The sequence below is a fragment of the Hydra viridissima genome, unplaced genomic scaffold, assembly GCF_058129835.1.
Source record: "Hydra viridissima isolate aposymbiotic clone 2 unplaced genomic scaffold, HvirCarnegie_v1 scaffold_2, whole genome shotgun sequence".
Lineage (NCBI taxonomy): Eukaryota > Metazoa > Cnidaria > Hydrozoa > Anthoathecata > Hydridae > Hydra > Hydra viridissima.
Window position 1 is genome coordinate 26,999,605 of NW_028324301.1, and position 21,958 is coordinate 27,021,562.

Genomic DNA, 21,958 nt, shown 5'->3' on the forward strand with positions numbered 1-21,958 from the left:
TTTGAGAACGGAAGGCTAGGAACAACCTTAGTAGTGGGTCATCAGTTCAACTTTTCATTCAAGGAATTAAGCATCTAAAATCTGAAAAATAAAAAGAACAGCTCTTTGTTAGAAGTTCTTATTTTTATTTTTCCTCAACTTCTATTTCTTTTCTTTTTTTACTTTTTTTTTTTTAATGATAGTTTTTCTTTTTTTTTATCTATTTTGTTCGTTTAAATTAATACAACAGGCGTTTTAGGTCGTTTCTGTAACATTATTTAACACTTTAAATTGTAATAAATATTTGAACAGAAGAAAATCCCTTTCGTAACGTTAAAATGTCATAAGAACATTTCATCTTTACCAAATACGCTTGTAAAAATAGTTTCACTTTTAAAGTTTGTTGTATATGTCTTTTAATTTAGTGAATCGCAATTTGGATTTTCTTAGGCGCACATCTACTTTAGTTGCTTTTTCTTAAAGAAAGGTCACCAGAGTTTTCTTACACAGCCCCTGCAGCATAATCTTTAACAAAATACTCTTTTGAAAAGTTTTACATTGAAATAAACAAAAGCCATTTGCGTAAGTAGAGATAACTTAGAGAATAAAAAGTGCATAAACGCCTCGCTACTTTGATGAAGAAGAAACGGATGACTAAATGCAACTTTTTAATTTCGTGTGCTATCTCTTTCGATTAAGGTACTTTTTGAATATTTTTTCAAAGAAATGTTAGCGTAGTTTTCCTTTTTTAAATTTAAATCATGTTTAAAGGTAGTTTTTGAATGTTTTTTCAAAGAAATGTTAGCGTAGTTTTCATCTATTAAATCTAAATCATGTTTAAAGGTAGTTTTCGAATATTTTTTCAAAGAAATGTTAGCGTAGTTTTCCTCTTTTAGATCTAGCTTATGTTTAAGGTAGTTTTTGAGTATTTTTTCAAAGAAAAGTTAGCGTAGTTTTCCTCTTTTAGATCTAGCTTATGTTTAAGGTAGTTTTTAAATATTTTTTTAAAGAAAAGTTAGCATAGTTTTCCTCTTTTAGATCTAGCTTATGTTTAAGGTAGTTTTTGAGTATTTTTTCAAAGAAAAGTTAGCGTAGTTTTCCTCTTTTAGATCTAGCTTATGTTTAAGGTAGTTTTTAAATATTTTTTTAAAGAAAAGTTAGCATAGTTTTCCTCTTTTGGATATAGCTTATGTTTAAGGTAGTTTTTAAATATTTTTTTTAAAGAAAAGTTAGCGTAGTTTTCCTCCTTTAGATCTAGCTTATAATTCAGGTAGTTTTTGAATATTTTTTCAAATAAAAATTAGCAAAGTATAGTTTATTTAGCATGACATCACAAAATACTAAACTCAAAAAGGCAAGATAAAGTATAAGATAAACGTAAAATAAGATATAGATGAAACAAATGTTAGGCTGCATAAAATCAAAAACTGCATTGCCTATCATAAACACAAATGTCTAGTGAGAGCTTTTAAAGTTCGTTCTTTTCGTCTTTTAATTTGGTGAATCGCGATTTGAATTTTCTAAGGCGCACATGTCTTTCAGTTGCTTTTTTCTTAAGGAAAGGTCGCCAGAGTTTTTTTACGCAGCTCCTGCAGCATAATCTTTAACAAAATACTCTTTTGTATATCATTACATAGAAATAAACAAAAACCATATGCGTAAACAGAGATAAATTAGAACGCAAAAGTGCATAAAAAGCCTCGCTACTTTGCTATAGAAGAAGTGGATGACTAGATACAACTTTGTAAATTCGTGCACTACCTCAATGGATTAAGGTATTTTTCGAAAGTTTTTTAAAAGCATAAATAGCGTAGTCTTCCTCTTTTAAATCTAGCTTATGTCTAAGGCAGTTTTTGAATAGATTTTCAAAGAAAGGTTAGCGTACTTTTCCACTTTTAAGTTTAGCTTATGTAGCTTGACAAAACAACACACAAAAAGACAAGATAAAGTATCAGATAAACGTAAAATAAAATATAAATGAAACTAAAGTTAGGCTGCATAAAAAACAAACAACTTAATAATCTACTAGACATGTTTAAGTTGAATTAAGTAAAGTCCTTTGCGCAAATTTGGGTAAATAAGAGAGTAAAAATCCATAAAAAGAAGAAGTGGATGAGTAGATACAATTTTTTAAATTTGTGTGCTATCTCTATTGAATAAGGTAGTTTTCGAGAGTTTTTTCAAAGCAAAATTAGCGTAGTGTTCCTCTTTTAAATCTAGATTATCTCAAAAATAGATTTCGAATAGTTTTTCAAAGAAAGGTTAGCGCAGCTTTCCTCTTTTAACATTAGCTTATGTAGCTTGACATCACAGAACACAAAAAGATAAAATAAAATATAAGACAAACGTAAAATGAAAAATAGATGTAGCTAAAGTTAGGCAGCATAAAAAACCAACAACATAATAATCTACTAGGCATGTTTAAATTGAATTAAATAAAATCCTTTGCGCAAAAATAGGTATGTTAGAGAGTAAAAGCGCATAGAAAGCCTCGCTACTTTGCTGTGAAAGAAGTGGATGACTAGATACAACTTTTTAAAATCCTGTGCTATCTCTATCGATTAAGGTAGTTTTCGAAAGATTTTTCAAAGCAAAAATAGCGTAGTCTTTCTCTTTTAAATCTAGATTATGTCTAAGGTATTTTTTGAACAGCTTTTCAAAGAAAGGTTAGCGTAGCTTTCCTCTTTTAAGTTTAGCTTATGTAGCTTGACATCACAAAACACAAAATTCAAAAAGACAAAATAAAATATAAGATAAACGTAAAATAAAATATAGATGAAGCTAAAGTTAGACTGCATAAAAAAACAACAACGTAATAACCTACTAGAATCTAATAAAACCCTATGCACAAATGTAGGTATGTTAGAGAGTAAAAGTGCATAAAAAGCCTCGCTACTTTGTTTAAGGTAGTTTTTGAATAGTTTTTCAAAGAAAGCTTAGCGTAGTTTTCCTCTTTAAAGTTTGGCTTATGTAGCTTGACATCACAAAACACAAAACACTAAAAGGAAAGGTAATATAAAAGTTAATCGTAAAATAAAATGTAGGTGAAATAAATGTTAGGCTGCATAAAAGAAAAAAAAAATCGTAACATAATAATCTTCTATATATGTTTGGATTGAATTAAATGAATTCCTTTGCGTAAATATAAGCAAACTAGTGAGAAAAAGTGCATAAAGAGCCTCGCTACTTTGCTGCAGAAGTAGTGGATGACTATATGCAATTTTTTAAAATCGTGTGCTATCTCTATCGATTAAGGTAGTTTTCGAAAGTTTTTTCAAAGTAAAAATAGTGTAGTTTTCCTCTTTTAAATCTAGCTTTTGTCTAGGGTAGTTTATGAATAGATTTTCAAAGAAAGGTTAGCGTAGCATTCCACTTTTAAGTTTAGCTTAAGTTGCTTGGCATCACAAAACTCAAAACTCAAAAAGAAAAGATAAAATATATGATAAACCTAAAACATAATATAGATGAAACTAAAGTTAGGCTGCATAAAAAACCAACAACATAATAATCTACTAGGCATGTTTAAATTGAATTAAATAAAATCCTTTGCGCAAATGTAGGTATGTTAGAGAGTAAAAGTGCATGAAAAGCCTCGCTACTTTGTTAAAGGTAGTTTTTGAATAGTTTTTCAAAGCAAGTTTAGCGTAGTTTTCCTCTTTTATGTTTAGACTATGTAGCTTGACATCACAGAACACAAAGCTCAAAAAGGCAAGATAAAATATAAGTTAATCGTAAAATATAGATGTAACAAAGTTTAGACTGCATAAAAAACCAACAACATAATAATCTACTAGGCATGTTTAAGTTGAATTAAATAATGTCCTTTGCGCAAATATAGGAAAGTTAGAGTAAAAATCCATAAAAAGCCTCGATACTTTGCTGAAGAAGAAGATGACTATATGCAACTTTTTAAAATTGTGAGCTATCTATATCGATTTAGGTCCTTTTTGAGTACTTTTTCAAAGAAAAGTTAGCGCAGTTTTCCCCTTTTAAGATTAGATTATGAAGCTTGACATAACAAAACACAAAACTAACAAAGGCAAGATAAAATATAAGGTAAACGCAATATAATGTATAGATGAAACTAAAGTTAGGCTGCATAAAACAAACGGGTAACAATACTCTTCTATGTATGTTTACATTGAGTTAAATAAAATCCTTTGCGCAAATATAGGTATGTTAGAGAATAAAAGTGCATAAAAAGCCTCAGTACTTTGCTGTAGAAGAAGTGGATGAGTAGATACAATTTTTTAAATTTGTGTGCTGTCTCTATCGAATAAGTTAGTTTTCGAGAGTTTTTTCAAAGCAAAATTAGCGTAGTGTTCCTCTTTTAAATCTAGATTATCTCAAAAATAGATTTCGAATAGTTTTTCAAAGAAAGGTTAGCGCAGCTTTCCTCTTTTAACATTAGCTTATGTAGCTTGACATCACAGAACACAAAAAGATAAAATAAAATATAAGACAAACGTAAAATGAAAAATAGATGTAGCTAAAGTTAGGCTGCATAAAAAACCAACAACATAATAATCTACTAGGCATGTTTAAATTGAATTAAATAAAATCCTTTGCGCAAAAATAGGTATGTTAGAGAGTAAAAGCGCATAAAAAGCCTCGCTACTTTGTTAAAGGTAGTTTTTGAATAGTTTTTCAAAGACAGGTTAGCGTAAATTTCCTCTTTAAAGTTTAGCTTATGTAGCTTGACATCACAAAATATAAAACTCAAAAAGACAAGATAAAATATAAGATAAACGCAAAATAAAATATAGATGAAACTAAAGTTAGGCTGCATACAAAACCAACAACATAATATTCTACTAGTTATGTTTAAATTGAATTAAATAAAATCCTTTACGCAAATATAGGTAAGTTAGAGAGTAAAAGTGCATAAAAAGCTTTACTTTGCTGAAGAAGAAGATGAATAGATGCAACTTTTTAAATTCGTGAGCTATCTCTATCGGTGTAAGGTAGTTTTTGAACAATTTTTCAAAGAAAAGTTAGCCTAGTTTTCTTCTTTTAAGTTTAAATTATGTAGCTTGACATCACAAAATACAAAACTCAAAAAGACAAGATAAAATATAAGATAAACGCAAAATAAAATATAGATGAAACTAAAGTTAGGCTGCATACAAAACCAACAACATAATATTCTACTAGAAAAGTTAGCCTAGTTTCATTCTTTTAAGTTTAGATTATGTAGCTTGACATCACAAAACACAAAAAGGCAAGATAAAATACAAGGTAAACGTAAAATAAAATAGAAGTCAAACAAAAGTTAGGTTGCATAAATACAAAAACTGCATTGCCAAAAATAGAATTTGTTGTCTAGAAAGACCTTTTAAACTTTGTTTCTTTCGTTTTTTGACTTAGTGAATCGCGATCTGGTTTTTCTTAGGCGCGCTTGTTTCTTAGTTGTTTTTTTTGTAAAGAAACTTTATTCAGACGTTTTTTTTTACGCAACTCCTTTAACATTATTTTTAACAAAGTATTCTTTTATACGTGTTTACATTGAAATAAAACCCTTTGCGTAAATAGAGATAAATTAGAGAGCAAAAGTACATAAAAAGCCTCGCTACTTTGCAGAAGAAGAATTGGATGGCAAGATTCGTGTGCTTTCTCTTTCGTTTAAGGTACTTCTTGAATATTTTTTCAAAGAAAAGTTAGCGTAGTTTTCCCCTTTTAAGTTTAGCTTACGCAGCTTGACATCACAAAACGCAAAAACCAATAAGGCATGATAAAATACAAGATAAACGTAAAATAAAATAGAAGTGAAACAAAAGTTAGACTGCATAAAAACAAAAAAAAAAAAAAAAAAAACATAATATACTTCTATGTATGTTTACATTGAACTAAATAAAATCCTTTGTGTAAATATATGAAAAAATAGAGAGTAAGAGTTCATAAAAAAGCCTCGCTATTTTGCTGAAGAAGAAATGGATGTCTAGATCTTTTAAAATAAGGAACTTTTTGATTTCTTTTTCCGAAAAATGGTTGGAGCAGTTTTCCTTTTTTAAATTTCACTTATGCAGTTTAACATCACAGGAAATATTATTTTGCTTTTTAACAAACTCTTAAAAACATCAGAAGTAATTCTAAATGCAACTCTATTAAAAGTTTTCACAGAATAACAAAACGACTTCTTTTTTTTTTTTTTAAAGATAAAAAAAAGTTTGAACTATCTTTAAATAAGAAATGTGAGAACAGTTTAACAGAACTTCTTGTTTATTATGTCTTTAGCGAAACAGATAAAAATATTTGCAAAAGCATAGATAAAACAAACTACACAAAAGGCCCATCTTTATTGCCAAACTGAACAAACTTATCTAAACTACATAAATGGTTTCACGATATTGCCATATTGAACAAACTTTTCTAAACTACCCTCTTTTTGAATTTTTAGCTTCATGTTTTTAATTTTGTCTTTAATATGGCTTTGGTAGGAGTACTTTTGCAAGACATGAATGAGCTTGTCACTGCTATGATTTGCCAAGATGCCAAGGTAATCTTTGTACGAGCAACTTGAGCTTACATCTGTAAACACGTCTTGCAAGATGTATGCCAACACCAAAGCTGCACATCGTGGAAAACTTCTGGTGTTGAACCATTCGTTGTGGCCAGGGCAAGCATTCAGCTCTTCAACTATTTCATCTAAAATTTTACAAACTCAAGTCATAACACAAAGTGATTAAATCAAATATTCATTTGGTTCTGAAGTAAGACAAGATTTATTCTGTTTTTTTATTTATTTTTTTTTGTTGACCTTATTGTTTGCACTGATAGCAATAACTGGTTTTTGAAAGATTACCTAAATGGCATTGGCTAACTTCTGCTTTGTTTTCCTTTGTTCTTGGCTGAGTTGATCCTGAAATAAAATAAAACCATGTTCATTTTTCTAATTCATAAAAACCATCAACAGTTTCTAAGTGTTAGAGATGATAACAAGCTGTGCATGATTTCTAACGGTGATGTTTCTAACTTCATCATTAGAAATCGGGTAGACACAACTTTCTAAAAGTGCACTTAGCAATGATGGCTAGTTTTTGTTAACAGTTAACCATCTGAAATTGTGCAAGAAGAGGTTTGTGTTTATATATCTTTGTATAAATTAGGTTTTACATTACCGATGAGTTCTTGAGTGAAAGATGGCATTTCCAACTTGATTTTTTTTCTTCTTGGATCTTTTACTTCTAAAACATAATCAGTTTTAGTATCATTCACTTGTATAAACATTTAAGCAATCACAGAATTAGTCCTGCAACAAATACATACACACTTCTGTGTTGTTTTTTTGTTTTGTTTTGTTTTTTTTACAGCTCTAACAATAACAATAGGGCAAGGAGTTGATTTGGGCATTTTCATTTTTTGAAAGCGTGTTGAGATTTGCATAAAAATCAAAAATCAAAAATCAAAAAGAATTTACCTCAGGATGTAGAGGCAAGACTTTGGCTAAATAGGCTACCAACAGATTGAACAGCATAAGGTGAGAGCTGCTTTGCAAGAACAGTACCAGCCTGTTGGACAGGAACAGCTGAAACTGGATCAGATGAAAGAAACAAACTGGGTTTGGCCAATGTTTGCTGAAAAGCAACAAGGCTAGGAGTCAGAGGAACAGAAAAGACCTCTTTTGAAGGACAGAAAGCGACTTGCTGAGAAGGAGAAGCAGAAACAGGTTTGGCAACCACTTGCTCATTAAAGTAAACTGGAGAAAGTTTTGCATGGTGTTCAATAAAATCCGGTTCATCAGGAAATAATGTTAATGCAAGAGGAGAACAAGCTGTGCCAACAGGAACAGCTAGAGTCTGATCTACATCCATACAAACAGCTTGTTCGTTAGGAACTAGTTGTGCAAGAGCAGGGGATAGTTCAAGAACTGGACCAGCGATTGTTTGTTCAGATGGAACAGACGAAACAGGAGTTGAGGTAGGTTCACACAAGAAATCTACGGCATGGTCGTTGCTATCCTCTAAAGGAACATTGTTTTCTACAGCTGGAGAAAACGGAACCACTGTGGTACAGCTGAAAGTAGCAGCACATTCTTCAGAGTCAGAACCGGAGTCTAAATCTTCCTCAAAGATGTCCTCAACCTCATGAAAACCGTACTCCTCTGCATTAGTTTGGAGCCAGTCCATCACATCCTTCTCCTTCTTTGGTGGTCTCTCAGACTTTTCAACAGTCAAAGACTCTATGACTCCGAAGGACTGTCCGATGCCCAGGGCAAAGCGCAACTCCTCTGCAGCGTTCCACTGGGACACATAAAAGCTATCCATTGTGTTCCTGCTGTGCTTCATGTAGAGTGTAGCAAACCGCTCGCGATCTTCTTTGCTGTTGTTGGCAAAGTAAGTGGCTATCGAACCGCGAATGCAAGTGGGAGTAAGACGCTTCATGGGAATGTTTACTTGGCTTTTTCTGAAGCAGGACGTCAGGCAAGAGGAGATAGCAGAGGAACCCATCTGGTAAACAGGCACTCTAGTTGCACCGAGTGTCACACATTCGTCTTTGTTGGGTCTCATCGATGGAAAAAGGGGCCTGTAGCAGTCGCTCAACTCCAAAACAGTCTTGGTGTCTGCAGCCATGTAGTGAGAGTCGTTGACAAGAAGGTCTCTGTATCTCAGCAAATAAATATCGATCAACACTTTCAAGTCGTTCGGCACTAGAATGTTTTTGGCTCCGTACTTGTATGCTGTTTTGTAGCGCTCTTGCACAATGCAATATCCACACTCACTCTTCTCAGCAGCCATGTAGTCTCTAATGTTTAAAAGAGCAATGTTAGATTTTCTTAAACTGTTAATTACAGTGACAGAGAGCAGAAGATGGTTTCGTAGAGACACAGCATTGTCTCTAGTCGGTGTAAGAGACGGCTTTCTAATCGATTCCACTAACTGTCTTACGTATGCAGACTTGCCATATTCGTTCAGCAAACTGACATTGATGATGTTGATGCATTTTTTGCTTTTCACAAGGCTCCTCCTCAAAGAACGAAAGGGCCTCAGCACTTTTTGTAACTCCTCCACCTTGCAGCGCAAACGTCGGATGGCCTCATGAGAAAGTCCGAAATAGACATTCCTGGCTTCACTGAAACGAAACAGGAGACAAAGGTAGACAAGGCGGTTGTACAACGTGTGACAAGACATGGCTTTTGTTTGGTCAAGTTCACTCAGCTTGGAATTGAGCTGAATGTTTTTAAAGTGCATGGAAAAGTATCTATCCTCCAAAACGTTGGAATTGGTGAGAGCGTTCGGGTGCAGCGTCAGCGTGCTGTCACAACATGTCAATATTTCAACAACTGCATTTTTGTAGATCTTTGCTTGTGACAAAGTGTTGTTGTTGGCTACCACAAGCCACTTTTCAAAATCTCTGAAGAGCTCATCTGCTGACTGGTAATAAAAGTGAAAAGCATCTTTGTCCAGCTGAAACAAGAGTCTCTTATCTTCTGTCAAGACGGAGGAGTTGGAAACCAAGTGCTTTAAGGAATTAAAATCAGAGTCTAGGACGGATTCGGTGTTCAGCTCTTTGTTTTCTACAGAGGTGCATTGGTTTGCAGAAGGAGCCTCGGACGAACCAGCAACTGATGAGGGCAAGCTTAAAAGAGGATCAGAGGAAAGAACCGGAGAAGAAAAAGAGGAGGAAGGCCCAGGAGCAGAGGATGCAGAGCCTGATGCAGACGCTTGTTCAGCTACTGGCTTAATACCAAAGAAGGCAGGTCGAATAAATTGAGGGACATAGAGCTTGTCGTTGTCGTATCGCTTTGCCTCTGCAATCTTTTGTTTGATCGTCTTGGAATCGTAGAAATGAGTCTCTTTCAAGTGTATGTCCAGTCGGTCGTAATACTTCCAACATTGCAAACAGGGGTAAGGTTTTGGACAGCCGGACTTGCGTTCGAGACGAGCATGCTGAAACTTCCTGACCATTGCAGAGTAAAAGATGGAAGCTTCATCCAAAGTCCAAGAATGATCTTTTTTAGTCAAGTGTCTTTTAATGCTTGTGGAGGAATGTTTGCACAAAGGCATCGGACAGCTAACAGCGTACCTCTTCTTGGTACCATAGAAAGGTACAACCCTGTTTACGGAGCCACACGCTGCAACTAATGCGGCCCTGACTTTGTTTTTGAGCTTTAAGTCTCTCTGTTCTTGTGACTGCCTTCTTTTCTTTTTTTTCGCTTTAGAGTTCGGAGAAGGGGCAACAACAGTGTTGTTTTCTTGTGAAGAAGACATGTTCAGGTGTTTGTTTGCAACGGTTTATGCTAAAAAAAAGAAGACAGTTAGTGAGAGTGTTTTTCTTCTGCCTGCATCCTGGAATCCTGGAATGTTTACAACTGCAGGGAAGAGCTGTGTTTTTTCGAATCCTCTGCAAAAGAGAAAAAAGAAAGAAAAGAGAGCAACAAGAAGAAACAAAGTTTCCACTAGCAAATGAAAAAGAATGAGAGCAACTAGCATTACATGCATGGTGGCAGCAGTGATTGCTATTATGAGAAGGAGAATGAGAAAAAAAAAAAAAAAAAAGAAACAAATAAATAAAGAGATGGAGTTTGAGAGGATCTCGCAACCATATGACTCAAAGAAAGAAACTGTGTTGAAAAAAGGCAAGAGAGGGCAAATAGAACTTGCTAACAAGGACAAATGACAGACATAACTACAACAGTAACAACTCTCATTGCAAGCATAATAACAACAGCATCAGCATCACTGACTCAGAGAGTGTTGACATAACAAAAAAGAAAACAAAAGTACAAGCCAAGTGGGGGAACATTAACAAACACTCATTGCAACTATAACAACAACAACAACAACAGCAACAGCATCACTGACTCAGAGGGTATTGATAAAAAAAAACAAGCAAAACAAAAACAAACAAAAAAACAAATAAAAAAACAAAACAAGCAAATTGGGTGAACAGTAACAACTCTCATTGCAAGCATAATAACAACAACAGCATCAGCATCAGCATCACTGACTCAGAGAGTGTTGACAAAATAAAATAGACAATAAGCAAGCAAAGTGGGTGAACAGTAACAACTCTCACTGCAAGCATAATAACAACAACAGCATCAGCATCAGCATCACTGACTCAGAGAGTGTTGATAAAATAAAACAGATTATAAACAAACAAAGTGGGTGAACAGTAACAGCTCTCATTGAAAGCATAATAACAACAACAGCATCACTAACTCAGAGGATATATAAAAAAACAAACAAACAAACAAACAAAACAAAAACAAAAAAAAACAAGCAAAGTGGCTGAACAGTAACAGCTATCATTGCAAGTAAAATAACAACAACAGCATCAGCAACATCATCACTGACTCAGAGAGTGGTGATAAAATAAAACAGATTAAAAAACAAGCAAAGTGGCTAAACAGTAACAACTATAAATACAAGTAAAATGACAAAAGCAGCAACAGCATCACTAACTCGCAGGGTGTTGATAAAAAAAAAAGCAACAAACAAATAAAGCAAGCAAAGTGGGTGAACATTAACACTCATTGCAACTATAATAACACCAACAGCAACAGCATCAGTGACTCAAAGGGTGTTGATAAACAAAAACAAAGGCACAAACAAAACAAGCAGAGTGGGTGAACATTAACAACACTTATTGCAAGCATAATAACAACAACAGCATCAGCATCACTGACTCAGAGAGTGTTGATAAAATAAAATAGATTATAAACATGCCAAGTTTGTGAACATTAACAAACACTCATTGCAACTATAACAACGACTACAGCAACAGCATCACTTACTCAGAGAGTGTTGAGAAAAAAAACAACAAAAAAAACAAAAACAAAACAAAACAGAAAACAGAAGTACAAGCCAAGGGGGGGGGGGGGGAACATTAACAAACACTCATTGCAACTATAACAACAACAACAGCAACAGCATCACTTACTCAGAGGATATTGATAAAAAAAAACAAACAAACAAACAAACAAAACAAGCAAAGTGGCTGAACAGTAACAGCTATCATTGCAAGTAAAATAACAACAACAGCATCAGCAACATCATCACTGACTCAGAGAGTGGTGATAAAATAAAACAGATTAAAAAACAAGCAAAGTGGCTGAACAGTAACAACTATAAATACAAGTAAAATGACAAAAGCAGCAACAGCATCACTAACTCGCAGGGTGTTGATAAAAAAAAAAGCAACAAACAAATAAAGCAAGCAAAGTGGGTGAACATTAACACTCATTGCAACTATAATAACACCAACAGCAACAGCATCAGTGACTCAAAGGGTGTTGATAAACAAAAACAAAAGCACAAACAAAACAAGCAAAGTGGGTGAACATTAACAACACTTATTGCAAGCACAATAACAACAACAGCATCAGCATCACTGACTCAGAGAGTGTTGATAAAACAAAATAGATTATAAACAAGCCAAGTTGGTGAACATTAACAAACACTCATTGCAACTGTAATAAGAACAACAGCAACAGCATCACTGACACAAAGGGTGTTGATAAACAAAAACAAAAACACAAGCAAAGTGGGTGAACATTAACAACACTCATTGCAACTATAACAACAACAACAGCAACAGCATCACTGGCTCAAAGGGTGTTGATAAAATAAAGAAATAAAAACAAAACAAGCAAAGTGGGTGAACAGTAACAACTCCCATTGCAAGCATAATAACGACAACAGCAACAGCAACACCATCACTGACTCAGAGAGTGTTGATAAAATAAAATAGATTATAAACAAGCCAAGTTGGTGAACATTAACAAACACTCATTGCAACTATAACAACGACTACAGCAACAGCATCACTTACTCAGAGAGTGTTGAGAAAAAAAAAACAAAAACAAAAAAAAAACAAAACAAAACAGAAAACAAAAGTACAAGCCAAGTGGGGGAACATTAACAAACACTCATTGCAACTGTAACAACAACAACAGCAACAGCATCACTTACTCAGAGAGTGTTTATAAATAAAACAAAAAACAAAAACAAGAAACAAAAATACAAGCCAAGTGGGTGATTACTAACAGCGCTAACAGCAGCAACAACAGTGTCTTTAGAAACAACAAACAAGTACAACAGCAACAACTGCTTTTACAGAGTATAACAATAACAACAACATGGCACTAACAACAACAAAAGGGTTGGAATAAAAACCTGTAGGCAAAAGGAGAGCTGCATTCAGACAAGATCGATTACAAAGAGGCTCTTCTTTAGGACAGAGGAGAAACTGCTTTTGAGGGACAGAGGGACTTTTGTTGTTGTTGTTGTTGTTGTTGTTGTGCAGAAACCAACAAACTTTTATTGAACCGAATATAACCGAATATAACCGAAAGTCTTGTTTGCTTCTGTTTTGTGCCATCAAGAAGGGAAAACAAAACATCACAAAACAAACGAAGCAAACGAAACAAACAAACAAACAAACGAACGAAACAAACAAAAAAAAAAAAAAAATTAAAAAAATTAACAAACAAACAAACAAACAAACAAGCAAACAAACAAAAACAAATAAGAATAACAGAAAACGCAGTACCGAAACCTCGCCATTTTTTATCCTTCCTCAAGCTTTCTCTGGGCGCCAAAGACCGAGAAAGTTGAGCAAACGTGACGTTGAGGGGGGGGGGGGGAGGGGGGTACTTAAGGACAGCAGACCGACCAATGGCACGCTTAGGAGAGACCCACGTGAATGCTACATTTTCTTTCTATGTACGCTGAATCCGCTCAAAGTCTGGAATTTCCAGCATTCACGTGTCATCACTCCAGCCACCAGATTGGCCCACACTTTGCACACTTTCAAGACTAGAAACTCACTTGTGCTCAATTTGAGCAAAAAAAAAAAAAAACTAAGTCTCGCATGGCGACAACTTTTCCAAAAGCAAACAAAGGCAAACGAAGGCAAACGAAGAAAAAACAAAAACAAATAAACAAAAACAAAACCGAATAGGGAGAGAGAGAGTGAGTCGACTCATTTCTTTCGACTGCCTTAAACGAGAAGTCTAAAACGTTTAAAAGTTGAAAACTAAGTTTTTTAAATGAACTGCACCGAAAAAACTTTACGACAGTTTAGCTGGTTAAAAACGCAGAGGAAAATATTTTATAAAATTTAAGCGTTCTAAAGATGTCCATTTTTGTTTTTGTTTTTTTTATTTTGGTTTGTTCCTGGCTTGTTTCTTTCTTTAAATTCTAGCGATCGAGCATATTTGAACGGTTTCATCAACCTGTCGGCGCACGTGCTCGAGAGCTAGAACTTTGATTGCTTCTGTTGTTGAGAATTGAGAATGTCCGAGCAGGTTTTTTTATCGATTTCATCGCTTGTGGCGAGGCAAAAATCAAAACGCTTTTTGGACGAAAGAAAAGAGATTAAAAGGAAAAAAGAGAAGAAATAAAAAAACAAAAAAATAGATTATGTGTTATGAACATTTATTTTCTCACGCGATGACGTCTAGTTTTGTTAGAGTAATTAAAATATGGTATCAAGTTTGTAATTTCTATCTTATTTTTAGTTACGGATAATTGCCAATTATGTCACGTTTAGTATACACAACGCTGTTTTCTTAATAGCAATATGATACAAACAAGTTATAAAAAAAAAAGCGTTCGCTCGATCTTCCTTAGTCAGTTGAACAAAAAGAAATTTTCACAACATATGATTGATTTGGTTGTCCTAGCAAGCTGTTTTAGCAAACGGCTAGAGGTTGCAACTGTTGTTCATTGAAAACGAAAAATCTAGCGTCAGCAACAAATTTTTGAATACATAATGTACGCAAAAGTGGCACTAACAAATGAAAATGTAAAAAAACTGTTTACCTTGATGCCAGACTCGCAGAGATGTTGTCGCTCGTTGCTATCGACTGCGAACAGCTTTGTTGTTTTTCGAAGTGCCTCTTCATTCTACTTATAGCCGAAGTTTTGGCTTCGAAAAAAAATACGAACGTCGTTAAGCTCAACGAGCTGCTTTAATTGTTGTTCGTGCGAAAACGAAATGCTTAAAACGGATAAAAGTGTTGGCGTAATTACACTTTTTGACCGCGATGCAGTTTGTCAACTCTAGCGTACTTTTTTGGCTCGTGGAGCAAAAGCCTCATGATAATAGCAAAGGCTTAAAATGTCTTAACATGTCAGCAAAGGCTTAATATGCTTAATAAACTGTGGTTAAGTTTTTGCGGTGCAGTTCATTTACAACTTAATTTGCAACTTGCTGGCACAAGCAAACGTTTATGACTTCTCGTTTAAGACAGTTGAGCGAAATCAGTCGACTCACTCATTCTCCCTTTTCTGTTTTGTTTTTGTTTTGTTTTTTTGTTTTTGTTTTTGTTTTTGTTTGTTTTTTTTTTTTCTTTGTTTGTCTTTTGTTTAAAATGTAAAAAACTCGAAAGGAAAGTTGTTGCTTTGTTTGCTTATTGAAAGTTTTCGCCAGTTGCAAGACTTAGTTTTGTTTTTGTTTACTTATTAAAATATCGAGGAAAATATTTGAGGACATCGCATTCTAATGGTGCCTTTATAACAACATCTAACGATTTAACGTTTAATGTTGTGCTCAAAAAAAAAAATTCCTTTTATATCTCTCAATGGTCTCCAACGATAAAACTGCCGACCAATCGCAACGATTAAACAGCCAACCAATGGCAGCTCAATGGTCTCCAAACAAGAGACTGCCGACCAATGGCAGCTCAGTGGTCTGAGAAGTGAGATCATTCGATTTCCTTTTATTATCTCCAGTTTGAACTAGTGCTTGGCTTGTGGTGCAGAAACTAAAACTTCCCGTTTTTGTATTTTGTTTTGAATTTCTTTGCTTTGAGCTTTTTAATCGATCGATAGCTTTAGGAGAAAAGAAGAAACCCCTCTGACGAAGTCTTGGCTTTTTTAAAAACGCTCAAATTTTGGCAAACAAATCTCATACAAAACGCTACTTTGATGTCAAGCTTTCGTTACTCCCTACTCCCTTCTAGCGGAGGGCGGCAAAAAGGTGTTGCATCCTAGAGCTAAAAGTGAGGAGGGAAGCAAGTTTTTTTTTCGTTTTGTTTGCTTTTTTATGTTTTTTGTTTTTTTGAGGGGGGAGAGTTAGAGGGTAAGGGGGTTAGGATTAGAGGGGGTTGGGGTTACGGTTTGGAAACCTGGGGACGAGGATATCAAGCAGGAGTTTAGTGTCCACGAGGGGCGTCCTTCGGTTGTAACGTGCCGCTAGGTGCACGCGTCTAGTAGTTTCGTTGCATCGACCTAGAGGAGTTCTCCGAAAGGTCTTGCGCTTTGGGCTCGGGCAAACGGCCTGCATCCATTGTAAACACGGTCTCTGCCGTTAGAAAATCGTTAACCAGGCTTTTGTGAGCTTTAACAACCATCCCTTTGAGTTTAAAACGAACGTTTCCCCAAAAGCCATTCGAGATGGAGGTACTCACGGAGGTTTGTTACGGTAACAACCCTGTGGTTTGCCATCTTCTTTCTTTCCGCAGCGTCGCAAACGGATCGGCCGGTCTCTTAGGTGACGAAAAAACGTCTGATCTCTCGACTGGAATGCTTAACGTACTAAGATTAGAAGAGTTAGTACTAAGAGTCGCATCTGGCCGCCGTAATTTTCTTCGATGATGTACTTGAAAATTTCGTGACGTCGTTTTCAAAGCTCTAGGGTCGATTTTAACCTTCGACCTTAAAGTCGATTTTAGCCTTCGGTGTGGCTCTGTACAACTTTTGCGGTGAAAAAGCTTGCGCGGAGTCTACAGTTGTATTTAGCCGACAGACGCTAGCAACGCAGAAACAGAATGACTCTTGGGCGGCGCAAACAGAGCGTTCAGCAAATTTGTCGCATTTTACGTCAAAGCGGACAATCTGCACGACAAATAAAGCTAACTTTCTCCTTTGCCTAATATGTTAACGGATGGCCAGGAACAACCTTGGTCTGTAATGAATGAGTTCGTTTTTCCATTCGAGGCACTAATTACTGCAGTTTTAAAAGTCACCTAAAGTATAAGCTCATCTCTCCATTCAAGAAAAACAAGCATCAGAGTTTCGGAAAGTTTGCATGCACGACACCACCATCGATGGTACTTAAACAAACAGAAAATGAATTGCAAAACAGAACCACTGAATTGCAAAACATAACAACGGACAGCTTGTAAAAAGCATGGTGATGAGCTTCTTCAATCCAATCAAGGAACCAAGCATCACAGTTTCGGCAATGGTGCACGTGCAAATCAGCAAACTGTGATACTTAATCAAACAACTTCACTGTTTTGCTTAGTTTAAGAACGGATGGCTAAGAACAACCTCGTTAGTGAGTATGAAGTCATCTCTTCATTCAAGGAATTGATAATCAGAGTTTTAGAAGTCTCTTACGTGCGATACTACTATCAACGGTACTTAATCAAACAGCCTCTCAGAATGGCCTAGTTTGAGAACGGAAGGCTAGGAACAACCTTAGTAGTGGGTCATCAGTTCAACTTTTCATTCAAGGAATTAAGCATCTAAAATCTGAAAAATAAAAAGAACAGCTCTTTGTTAGAAGTTCTTATTTTTATTTTTCCTCAACTTCTATTTCTTTTCTTTTTTTACTTTTTTTTTTTTAATGATAGTTTTTCTTTTTTTTTATCTATTTTGTTCGTTTAAATTAATACAACAGGCGTTTTAGGTCGTTTCTGTAACATTATTTAACACTTTAAATTGTAATAAATATTTGAACAGAAGAAAATCCCTTTCGTAACGTTAAAATGTCATAAGAACATTTCATCTTTACCAAATACGCTTGTAAAAATAGTTTCACTTTTAAAGTTTGTTGTATATGTCTTTTAATTTAGTGAATCGCAATTTGGATTTTCTTAGGCGCACATCTACTTTAGTTGCTTTTTCTTAAAGAAAGGTCACCAGAGTTTTCTTACACAGCCCCTGCAGCATAATCTTTAACAAAATACTCTTTTGAAAAGTTTTACATTGAAATAAACAAAAGCCATTTGCGTAAGTAGAGATAACTTAGAGAATAAAAAGTGCATAAACGCCTCGCTACTTTGATGAAGAAGAAACGGATGACTAAATGCAACTTTTTAATTTCGTGTGCTATCTCTTTCGATTAAGGTACTTTTTGAATATTTTTTCAAAGAAATGTTAGCGTAGTTTTCCTTTTTTAAATTTAAATCATGTTTAAAGGTAGTTTTTGAATGTTTTTTCAAAGAAATGTTAGCGTAGTTTTCATCTATTAAATCTAAATCATGTTTAAAGGTAGTTTTCGAATATTTTTTCAAAGAAATGTTAGCGTAGTTTTCCTCTTTTAGATCTAGCTTATGTTTAAGGTAGTTTTTGAGTATTTTTTCAAAGAAAAGTTAGCGTAGTTTTCCTCTTTTAGATCTAGCTTATGTTTAAGGTAGTTTTTAAATATTTTTTTAAAGAAAAGTTAGCATAGTTTTCCTCTTTTAGATCTAGCTTATGTTTAAGGTAGTTTTTGAGTATTTTTTCAAAGAAAAGTTAGCGTAGTTTTCCTCTTTTAGATCTAGCTTATGTTTAAGGTAGTTTTTAAATATTTTTTTAAAGAAAAGTTAGCATAGTTTTCCTCTTTTGGATATAGCTTATGTTTAAGGTAGTTTTTAAATATTTTTTTTAAAGAAAAGTTAGCGTAGTTTTCCTCCTTTAGATCTAGCTTATAATTCAGGTAGTTTTTGAATATTTTTTCAAATAAAAATTAGCAAAGTATAGTTTATTTAGCATGACATCACAAAATACTAAACTCAAAAAGGCAAGATAAAGTATAAGATAAACGTAAAATAAGATATAGATGAAACAAATGTTAGGCTGCATAAAATCAAAAACTGCATTGCCTATCATAAACACAAATGTCTAGTGAGAGCTTTTAAAGTTCGTTCTTTTCGTCTTTTAATTTGGTGAATCGCGATTTGAATTTTCTAAGGCGCACATGTCTTTCAGTTGCTTTTTTCTTAAGGAAAGGTCGCCAGAGTTTTTTTACGCAGCTCCTGCAGCATAATCTTTAACAAAATACTCTTTTGTATATCATTACATAGAAATAAACAAAAACCATATGCGTAAACAGAGATAAATTAGAACGCAAAAGTGCATAAAAAGCCTCGCTACTTTGCTATAGAAGAAGTGGATGACTAGATACAACTTTGTAAATTCGTGCACTACCTCAATGGATTAAGGTATTTTTCGAAAGTTTTTTAAAAGCATAAATAGCGTAGTCTTCCTCTTTTAAATCTAGCTTATGTCTAAGGCAGTTTTTGAATAGATTTTCAAAGAAAGGTTAGCGTACTTTTCCACTTTTAAGTTTAGCTTATGTAGCTTGACAAAACAACACACAAAAAGACAAGATAAAGTATCAGATAAACGTAAAATAAAATATAAATGAAACTAAAGTTAGGCTGCATAAAAAACAAACAACTTAATAATCTACTAGACATGTTTAAGTTGAATTAAGTAAAGTCCTTTGCGCAAATTTGGGTAAATAAGAGAGTAAAAATCCATAAAAAGAAGAAGTGGATGAGTAGATACAATTTTTTAAATTTGTGTGCTATCTCTATTGAATAAGGTAGTTTTCGAGAGTTTTTTCAAAGCAAAATTAGCGTAGTGTTCCTCTTTTAAATCTAGATTATCTCAAAAATAGATTTCGAATAGTTTTTCAAAGAAAGGTTAGCGCAGCTTTCCTCTTTTAACATTAGCTTATGTAGCTTGACATCACAGAACACAAAAAGATAAAATAAAATATAAGACAAACGTAAAATGAAAAATAGATGTAGCTAAAGTTAGGCAGCATAAAAAACCAACAACATAATAATCTACTAGGCATGTTTAAATTGAATTAAATAAAATCCTTTGCGCAAAAATAGGTATGTTAGAGAGTAAAAGCGCATAGAAAGCCTCGCTACTTTGCTGTGAAAGAAGTGGATGACTAGATACAACTTTTTAAAATCCTGTGCTATCTCTATCGATTAAGGTAGTTTTCGAAAGATTTTTCAAAGCAAAAATAGCGTAGTCTTTCTCTTTTAAATCTAGATTATGTCTAAGGTATTTTTTGAACAGCTTTTCAAAGAAAGGTTAGCGTAGCTTTCCTCTTTTAAGTTTAGCTTATGTAGCTTGACATCACAAAACACAAAATTCAAAAAGACAAAATAAAATATAAGATAAACGTAAAATAAAATATAGATGAAGCTAAAGTTAGACTGCATAAAAAAACAACAACGTAATAACCTACTAGAATCTAATAAAACCCTATGCACAAATGTAGGTATGTTAGAGAGTAAAAGTGCATAAAAAGCCTCGCTACTTTGTTTAAGGTAGTTTTTGAATAGTTTTTCAAAGAAAGCTTAGCGTAGTTTTCCTCTTTAAAGTTTGGCTTATGTAGCTTGACATCACAAAACACAAAACACTAAAAGGAAAGGTAATATAAAAGTTAATCGTAAAATAAAATGTAGGTGAAATAAATGTTAGGCTGCATAAAAGAAAAAAAAAATCGTAACATAATAATCTTCTATATATGTTTGGATTGAATTAAATGAATTCCTTTGCGTAAATATAAGCAAACTAGTGAGAAAAAGTGCATAAAGAGCCTCGCTACTTTGCTGCAGAAGTAGTGGATGACTATATGCAATTTTTTAAAATCGTGTGCTATCTCTATCGATTAAGGTAGTTTTCGAAAGTTTTTTCAAAGTAAAAATAGTGTAGTTTTCCTCTTTTAAATCTAGCTTTTGTCTAGGGTAGTTTATGAATAGATTTTCAAAGAAAGGTTAGCGTAGCATTCCACTTTTAAGTTTAGCTTAAGTTGCTTGGCATCACAAAACTCAAAACTCAAAAAGAAAAGATAAAATATATGATAAACCTAAAACATAATATAGATGAAACTAAAGTTAGGCTGCATAAAAAACCAACAACATAATAATCTACTAGGCATGTTTAAATTGAATTAAATAAAATCCTTTGCGCAAATGTAGGTATGTTAGAGAGTAAAAGTGCATGAAAAGCCTCGCTACTTTGTTAAAGGTAGTTTTTGAATAGTTTTTCAAAGCAAGTTTAGCGTAGTTTTCCTCTTTTATGTTTAGACTATGTAGCTTGACATCACAGAACACAAAGCTCAAAAAGGCAAGATAAAATATAAGTTAATCGTAAAATATAGATGTAACAAAGTTTAGACTGCATAAAAAACCAACAACATAATAATCTACTAGGCATGTTTAAGTTGAATTAAATAATGTCCTTTGCGCAAATATAGGAAAGTTAGAGTAAAAATCCATAAAAAGCCTCGATACTTTGCTGAAGAAGAAGATGACTATATGCAACTTTTTAAAATTGTGAGCTATCTATATCGATTTAGGTCCTTTTTGAGTACTTTTTCAAAGAAAAGTTAGCGCAGTTTTCCCCTTTTAAGATTAGATTATGAAGCTTGACATAACAAAACACAAAACTAACAAAGGCAAGATAAAATATAAGGTAAACGCAATATAATGTATAGATGAAACTAAAGTTAGGCTGCATAAAACAAACGGGTAACAATACTCTTCTATGTATGTTTACATTGAGTTAAATAAAATCCTTTGCGCAAATATAGGTATGTTAGAGAATAAAAGTGCATAAAAAGCCTCAGTACTTTGCTGTAGAAGAAGTGGATGAGTAGATACAATTTTTTAAATTTGTGTGCTGTCTCTATCGAATAAGTTAGTTTTCGAGAGTTTTTTCAAAGCAAAATTAGCGTAGTGTTCCTCTTTTAAATCTAGATTATCTCAAAAATAGATTTCGAATAGTTTTTCAAAGAAAGGTTAGCGCAGCTTTCCTCTTTTAACATTAGCTTATGTAGCTTGACATCACAGAACACAAAAAGATAAAATAAAATATAAGACAAACGTAAAATGAAAAATAGATGTAGCTAAAGTTAGGCTGCATAAAAAACCAACAACATAATAATCTACTAGGCATGTTTAAATTGAATTAAATAAAATCCTTTGCGCAAAAATAGGTATGTTAGAGAGTAAAAGCGCATAAAAAGCCTCGCTACTTTGTTAAAGGTAGTTTTTGAATAGTTTTTCAAAGAC

General features: G+C 33.7%; 1 protein-coding gene across 2 annotated transcripts; it reads right to left on the minus strand.

The window, feature by feature from the left end:
• Positions 1–6,369: 6,369 nt before the first annotated feature.
• Positions 6,370–13,527, minus strand: LOC149892681 (uncharacterized). Of its 2 annotated transcripts, none has more exons than XM_090080072.1 (5): positions 13,474–13,527; positions 7,397–10,216; positions 7,098–7,163; positions 6,782–6,838; positions 6,370–6,624 (listed from the first exon to the last, which is right to left on the minus strand). In XM_090080072.1, exon 2 carries the CDS (start codon positions 10,185–10,187, stop codon positions 7,398–7,400), a length of 2,790 nt encoding a protein of 929 aa, XP_089936198.1. In that variant the 5' UTR covers positions 10,188–10,216; positions 13,474–13,527; the 3' UTR covers positions 6,370–6,624; positions 6,782–6,838; positions 7,098–7,163; position 7,397. The 2 variants fall into 2 exon arrangements, with proteins under 2 accessions (XP_089936198.1, XP_089936199.1); XM_090080073.1 differs by lacking the exon at positions 13,474–13,527 and adding an exon at positions 12,383–12,795 and having other exon boundaries at positions 7,397–11,672.
• Between the last annotated feature and the right edge of the window lie 8,431 nt (positions 13,528–21,958).